Source organism: Penaeus vannamei, chromosome 1, assembly GCF_042767895.1.
Source record: "Penaeus vannamei isolate JL-2024 chromosome 1, ASM4276789v1, whole genome shotgun sequence".
NCBI classification, from domain to species: domain Eukaryota; kingdom Metazoa; phylum Arthropoda; class Malacostraca; order Decapoda; family Penaeidae; genus Penaeus; species Penaeus vannamei.
In genome coordinates this window covers 44,194,696-44,202,195 of record NC_091549.1, presented here as the reverse complement: position 1 = coordinate 44,202,195, position 7,500 = coordinate 44,194,696, and the positions used below count along the sequence as shown (strand labels likewise).

The following is a 7,500-nucleotide window of genomic DNA, read 5'->3' as shown; positions in this document are numbered from 1 at the left end:
TAAATCTCTTACATGTGACTGTAAATCTAAGTTACTCTGGGGTGTGTGACCAAATTTTTGTACCTTACCCTCACATAACATTAAAAAGGGGTCTCAAGACTCTTTTTTTCATTTAGAACCCTTTTTGAACAGTCCTTCAATAAACAGTCAGTTTCTTTGGCTCTGATCTACCTACATCAGTCAATCATTATCCAATATGTTTCCCTTGCTATCCCTCAAATTACAATGAGAAGGCGAGAGATACTGATATCCTAATCTTGGCACTAAGCCACCGCAGCAAGTTATCAAGGGAACTCTGGATGTCAGCCAGCACTGCAAAGGATCCAAAGTTCATTCCAGTTCATGCCATCAGTCTATCTGATCTCTTGATTAGTAAGAATGTGCTGGCATACCATGCTGTCATTGGTTGTGATACAACCAGCCAGTTTGCAGGGAAAAGGAAGAAGACAACATGGAGAACATTCCTGAAGAAGCCAGAGCTGCTCAGCAAGATTGGAGTGTCTGCTGAATGTCCAGAGGAGGCATTGAGAGAGTCAGAACAGTTGTGTATCACATATATGGTCATGGGAGTCTTTTGTCAATCAATGAAGTGCATCTCAAAATGTTACTCAAGGGAAAATGTTCAGTCGACAGTTTGCCCCCCACCCAGGATGCCCCTCACCTCCATCTTAAGTGGGCCAGTTATCAATCCTATATATGGACGCAAGCTTTAACAGCAAAACCTGACCTTCAGGCCCCAGATGACAATGGATGGTCAACGGAAGGGGGCTGCCTTAACCCTGCGCTGATGACAGTTGAAGCAGTTCCAAAATCATGCAAGGAACTGGTTACCTGCTCTTGTAAATCAAGGAGCACCTCTGGCCACTGTGGGTGCCTCAAAAGTGGAATGCCATGCAGTAGTGCTTGCAAATGCGAGGGACTTTGCCAACATTATACTGAAACCTGAAAAGCCTTTAAATATTCAGGCATCTTCCTTTCCTCCAAGTTAGCATGGTTAGTAGATTGAGGTTGGCATATCACTATTCTTAATTGCTTACATAGGTTTGATTCATGACTTTAGTGGGAAATGTGTTCTTTATTCAAGCGCTTGTATTTTGGCCCTTTCCACCTGTCTGTCTGTCTGTCTCTCTGTCTCTCTGTCTCTCTGTCTCTCTGTCTCTCTCTCTCTCTCTCTCTCTCTCTCTCTGTCTCCCTCTCTGTCTCTCTCTCTCTGTCTCTCTCTCTCTCTCTCTCTTTCTCTCTCTCTCTTTCTCTCTCTCTCCATTCGCTCTCTCTTTCTCTCTCTCCATTCGCTCTCTCTCTCTCTCTCTGTCTGTCTGTCTGTCTCTGTCTGTCTGTCTGTCTCTGTCTCTCTCCCTCTCTCTGTCTGTCTGTCTGTCTCTCTCTCTCTCTGTCTGTCTGTCTCTCTCTGTCTGTCTGTCTGTCTGTCTGTCTGTCTGTCTGTCTCTCTCTCTCTCTCTGTCTGTCTGTCTGTCTCTCTCTCTCTCTCTCTGTCTGTCTCTGTCTCTCTCTCTCTCTGTCTGTCTCTGTCTCTCTCTCTCTCTCTCTCTCTCTCTCTCTCTCTCTCTCTCTCTCTCTCTCTCTCTCTCTCTCTCTCTCTTTCTCTCTCTCTCTCTCTCTCTCTCTCTCTCTCTCTCTCTCTCTCTCTCTCTCTCTCTCTCTCTCTCTCTCTCTCTCTCTCTCTCTCTCTCTCTCTCTCTCTCTCTCTCCCTCTCCCTCTCTCCCTCTCTCTCTCTCTCTCTGTCTCTCTCTCTCTCTCTCTCTCTCTCTCTCTCTCTCTCTCTCTCTCTCTCTCTCTCTCTCTCTCTCTCTCTCTCTCTCTCTCTCTCTCTCCCTCTCTCCCTCTCTCCCTCCCTCCCTCCCTCTCTCTCCCTCTCTCCCTCCCTCCCTCCTCTCTCTCTCCTCTCTCTCTCTCTCTCTCTCTCTCTCTCTCTCTCTCTCTCTCTCTCTCTCTCTCTCTCTCTCTCTCTCTCTCTCTCTCTCTCTCTCTCCCTGCCTCCCTCCCTCTCTCTCTCTCTGCCTCCCTCCCTCTCTCTCTCTCTGCCTCCCTCCCTCCCTCCCTCTCCCTCTCCCTCTCTCTCCCTCTACCTTTCTGCCTCTCTCTCCCTTTCTTCCTCTCTCTCCCTCTCTCTCCCTTTCTTACTCTCTCTCTCTCGATGTCAGCGTTTTGGTGTCCCGCTGCAGACACCAATCTGTCAGTGTAGTGTTGTGGACATCCCAATACTGTTACCAGTCTGTCAGAGGGTTTCTTGTCGGGACTCCCCATAGCGGTTGTTCAGGGAAACGCACGGTCAGGTTACACTCTTTATTGGAGATAATGGCGCCGGCTGGCTTGTGCAGAAGTAGACTTGGGAAGCGGCTAAGCCAGGTGTGGGGCCTGGAGTGGTGGCCCCCAGGAGGAGGCAGCGTCCGAGATGGGACCGTGACTCGAGGTAGAGTGATTGGTAGAGGTCCAGAGAAAGGTTAGATGTCACAAGCAAAGGGGATGTGGGTAGGTCAGCATGGCAGTGTGATTTGTGGGCGTCTGATTGGTCAGCACACACACACACCTTTCGATCTCGACGAGGCAGCATCTTAACTTGCTATGCTTAGAAAGGCAGAGGAGAAGGCTGGGAGTAAGAGGGATCATTTTCTTCTCATTATCACTTGCGAAGATATAACATCCCGGCGGCCGACCGTCTGATTATCCAGTGGGACCCCCATGGTTGTGGAAGCTGGCGGGCCTCGGGCGGCGGCATCGGGTGCCTCAGGGTTGACGAGGCAGGCTTGCCACACCTTTTTGCAGGCTTTCTCGTCTCGCTATGGCCATGGTGGAATCACTGAATGAGTGGCACAAAGCGAGTGTATCGCTGATGTGGCGGTGCCGAATCTTTGCGGTGCTGGACTCATAGGGCTTCCTCCTGATCGCGCCCTACGTCGTGCGCTCCCGTCGTGGGCCGGTGCTCGGTTTGTCCTGGCAGGCTGCATCCCTCCTCATGTAAATGCGCTGATGTTTTTTGAAACAAGTACGCCGAGCGCAGACACAGGTAGAAAGGCAGGAGGGCGAACAAGGGGGGATGGGTGACAACAAGGGCTGTATGTAAGATGTCATCAAAATATATCACATTGCAGCAAGATTGATATTTCAAAATTTAAATTGAGCTGCAATTGTCATGGATAGAAAGAGGTGAAAATCTGCAAGAGATGAGCATTGTGCATTTCTATAAGGAAGAGAGAGCTGTCGCAGTCCGCAAGGACAGCCATGAACAACAAACTTTTAAATAGAAAGGAAAATTTAACAGTGCGAAGTGTGATGTGCAATAATGCATAAATATACATCTGACTAAGTGGAATTACTTCTTTATCAATTCTTTAAAACTGGTTATCACACATCAACATTGAGGAAAGCAATAATGAAAATAAGCATTGCAGTTCTTTTGGGAACGACTTATTACATCATATATGCTTACTCAATGACAACATATGGCATGCTAAAACCTAATGCAGGACAAGAATACAGGATGGGCGCAAGTCGATTAGGTACTCTGAATGTTTATCCATGTAATTCTTGTGTACTTAATGTAGTATAACAGGGAGGGATGTGCATATATGGCTGTCAGAGAGAGTAGGTGAGTGGGAATAGACAAGTTGAGTAAGTGAGTGAATGAGTGAGTTATGAAATGAGTATGTCGGAGTATAGCACACGAATAAAAAGTATAATTGTGAGGGATAGTTACTAGAGTCACTAGTAAACAGATAAATCGAGAGTGAGAGTAAATAAGAATTAAAGCGGCGTACAAGTTGAAATAGACAACAGATCTTGATTTTGTTGGAGGCTTCAAGTTTGTGTCGTTGTCAGCAATCTGTCAGCGTCGTGTTGCGGACATGCTACCGCTGTTACCAATCTATCAGAGGGTTTCTTGTTAGGGTTCCCACTGTAGCTGTTCAGGGAAACGCACGGTCTGGTCACACTCATTATTGGTGATAGTATGACAAGCAGTTGTTGAAGATGTAACTAACTGTCTGGTTTGAGCAGAAGTAGACCTGGGCAATGGGTAGGGCCAGCAAGAGGCCTGGAGTAGTGTCCCCCAGGAGGCGGCAGCGTCCGGGACCATGACTCGAGGTACAGTAGTTGTATAGGTAAAAAAAAAAAAAGGTTGGAGGTCACGAACAAATGAGGCATGGCTTGGTCAGCACGGCGGCGTGATCGATAGGCGTCTGACCGCTCAGACTCGCTCAGACTCTCTCTTCTTTCTCTTCTTTCTCTTCTTTCTCTTCTCTTCACTTCTCTTCTCTTCTCTTCTCTTCTCTTCTCTTCTCTTCTCTTCTCTCTTTTCTCTTCTCTCTTTTCTCTCTTCTCTTCTCTTCTCTTCTCTTCTTTCTCTTCTTCTCTTCTCTTCTCTTCTTCTTCTCTTCTCTCTTCTCTTCTCTTTCTTCTCTTCTCTTCTCTTCTCTTCTCTCTCTTCTCTCTCTCTCTCCTCTCTCCTCTCCTCTCTCTCTCCTCTCTCTCTCTCCCTCTCTCTCTCTCTCTCTCTTCCTCTCTCTCTCTCTCTCTCTCTCTCTCTCTCTCTCTCTCTCTCTCTCTCTCTCTCTCTCTCTCTCTCTCTCTCTCTCTCTCTCTCTCTCTCTCTCTCTCTCTCTCTCTCTCTCTCTCTCCTCCCCTTCACCCCCCCTCATCTCCCCCCTTCTCTCTCTCGCATTGAACATCATTTGTAAAAGAATTGCATTGGCAAATTACAGCATCATGTTATCTTGGAAATGCTAATGCAGGTTATAATTCTTATCTTTTCAAAAAAAAAAAAATCACAAAGTCATATCATTTGTAATATTTCACTCAGTGTTAATATGTTCTTGATCTCGCTTTCAGATTCACCATCCGTTTAATGAAGGAAGGTCGCATGAAGGGCCAGGCATTTGTCACATTCCCATCAGTAGAGCAAGCCAGCGAAGCCTTAGAAGACACAAATGGTTTCATTCTTAAAGATAAGCCAATGGTTGTAGTTTTTGGGAAAGTGAAATCATAAAAGAATTAAAGATTGGAATTTTATTTCATTTCATTTTTAGTACCCTATGTTGATAGTTGTTTTGTATATAGGTGCAAATGCGTTTGCCTGTGTGCGTGAGCAAATGTCTATGACTTGTCTTTGTACTTAGGAGTTGTGCAAATGGTGTGTGGCAATATGTAGTATTAGCAAACATTCAGCTGTCTTTTTCTTTAGTTTATGGTCTGTTCAAGGACATGTCGGAGAACTGACACAGTAAAGTCAACATCTGCTTGTGTAATGCACATAGGGGGCTTGATCCTGAAAACCTGAAATGGGAAATCTTATTACTAATTTTCACTGGAAAATATGTATTCCCACATTCCCAAGTTTGCAGTAGTAGTCATTCTCATCAAGAAGCTCAAGGAGGCACATGTCCTATTACATAAGCATGTAAGTTTATATTATAATTTCAGGTAAGATTTTATTATAATTCCAGGTTTTCACTTACATTTCCGTAAAAACCACCTCGTCCGAGAATAACACCATGTTCTTTGCAAGAGTCCCAGATCTCCATCATGGTTGTGGCATCAAGAGGAGTGCGCGAATCCTTATCCAAGACCATTTCCATTGCTATCATCAAGCCCTTCCCTCGAACGTCTCCCACAATAGGGTATTCATCCCTGGAAAAATGGTTAGATTTTTTGTGTGGATGCATAAATACACTCACAATTTTTAGCTTTTACTTTTTTAATGTATGCTTGTGTCATCCAGCTATCACAATCATCATCATAATTAGTATTGTTGTTGTTGCTATTATTATATTAGTTATTATTACTTATTATTTTTTTCATAATTTGCACTAATTATAAAAGGGAATTTCTGTTATTTTATATGAAAATCTAGTAAAAATGGCTTTGTCATATATTCATATCATTGTGTATAAGTTAACTTTAAATTGATATATTACTTACCTCAGTTTAGCTAGTTCTTGGAGGAAGTATGTACCTACAACTCTGCAATTCTCTTGTGTCTTATCTTCTTCCAGTGTCTAGAAGGAGAACAGGAACAAGTTTTCACTAGAAACTCAAAATGTCTCATTTGGTAAGTTATTGATTGAGAGCTAAGAGACTGACTCCACAAGAAAATTATGACACCACAAAAGGCAGCTATTACATGCACACCGATAACCAATCAGACCACCAACCTCTAACACTGACAAACCAACAGCTGAAGCCATGGGGTTGCCACCAAAGGTATTGAAGTGAAGTGCATGTGACATGGTTTGAGCAATAGCAGGTGTGGTTACAACAGCTGCAAGAGGAAAACCGTTGCCCATACCCTTTGCCATAGTGACCATGTCTGGCACAACACCATGCCCCTCAAATCCCCAGAAATGTTCACCTGTGCGACCAAAACCAGACTGGACCTGAAAGAGTTTATTTACGAAGTCATTTACTTTTTCCTTTTGCATTTGCAATACAATTATTTTTATTTACATGCCGTGGTAACATTCCAAATATCATGAATGTAATTTTCCTCATCAATTTTTTCATCTATTTGCCTACCTCATCAGAGATGCACACACCACCATTTGCTCGCACCAGATCAAAGGCTTTCTTCAGGTAACCAAGAGGGAACTGGACACCACCTCCAACACCCTTGGAAAGTAGATTAAAATTAGAAAGTGATTTTATGATATATAGAAAAAAATTGTAGCTACAGTAGCTGCAAGTATAGGAAATGTGTTATAATATGCATTGTATGTGTTACTTAATTTTCATATTCATATTGTGCTTTGGATATGAAGGCCACCTAGGGTTTGCATAAATTTTATGTATCCAAACTGATGGTTTGTATTTAGCAGAACATATATGTATATATTTTTTAAATTAGCCACTCACCTGAATTGATTCTGCAAAGAAAGCTGCCACTTTTCCCTTTGGGATTGAGTACTTGATGACCTCCTCTAGCTGGCCGATGTACTTTTCTGATGAGGAACATACGCCGTCTACAACTGTGCTCTCATTTGCTCTTGTGGATTGAACTGGGGAGTCTCTGTAACCTCCCCATATACCTTGGTAGGGATCAGGATTAGAAGCCTTTGGAGGAAAAAATGGGATAATTAATTATTTACACAGTTGTATGAAATATCTAATACATTTATTTTATCGAGGAAATGGCAATTCTAAGCTCGAGAGCAATTATTTTTGTGATATACTGTGAGGGAAACTATATCACTTAGTAACGTAAAAAATCTTGTAATTTTCATTACAAATTCATCTTTAAAAATAAACAGCATCTCAAGAATAAGTGAATTAGCTAATCCACAGTCAGACTCACATGATGGACACCAAAACCATTGGCAATGTTATATTTCCAAGTTCCATGAGCAGTGAGACCAAGAGTGTATGGAGAAGCCCCATGGTATGCATTTCTCAGAGATATGATGTCGAAATTTCCTGTGTATAACCTTGCCATTAGCATCGCTAAATCATTGGCCTCCGAACCACTGTTGACAAAGTAAACAACCTGGAAG

At 43.4% G+C, this 7,500-nt stretch overlaps 2 protein-coding genes across 11 annotated transcripts in view; one reads left to right on the top strand and one right to left on the bottom strand.

Annotated features, from left to right (window-relative positions):
* LOC113819667 (RNA-binding region-containing protein 3) overlaps positions 1–5,026 on the top strand; it is an 11,954-nt gene extending 6,928 nt beyond the window's left edge. For all 9 annotated transcript variants that reach the window (XM_027371867.2, XM_070123587.1, XM_070123580.1 and 6 more), the window contains one exon: positions 4,847–5,026. In XM_027371867.2, coding sequence (XP_027227668.1) covers positions 4,847–5,003 — 157 coding nt within the window. In that variant the 3' untranslated portion in view covers positions 5,004–5,026. The remainder of the gene's footprint in view (positions 1–4,846) is intronic.
* Positions 5,009–7,500, bottom strand: part of LOC113819666 (alanine--glyoxylate aminotransferase 2, mitochondrial) — an 8,236-nt gene continuing 5,744 nt past the window's right edge. For both annotated transcript variants that reach the window (XM_070123546.1, XM_027371865.2), the window contains exons 5-11: positions 7,305–7,493; positions 6,866–7,063; positions 6,530–6,622; positions 6,169–6,390; positions 5,936–6,012; positions 5,473–5,644; positions 5,009–5,290 (exon numbers count right to left, since the gene is read on the bottom strand). In XM_070123546.1, coding sequence (XP_069979647.1) covers positions 5,195–5,290; positions 5,473–5,644; positions 5,936–6,012; positions 6,169–6,390; positions 6,530–6,622; positions 6,866–7,063; positions 7,305–7,493 — 1,047 coding nt within the window. In that variant the 3' untranslated portion in view covers positions 5,009–5,194. The remainder of the gene's footprint in view (positions 5,291–5,472; positions 5,645–5,935; positions 6,013–6,168; positions 6,391–6,529; positions 6,623–6,865; positions 7,064–7,304; positions 7,494–7,500) is intronic.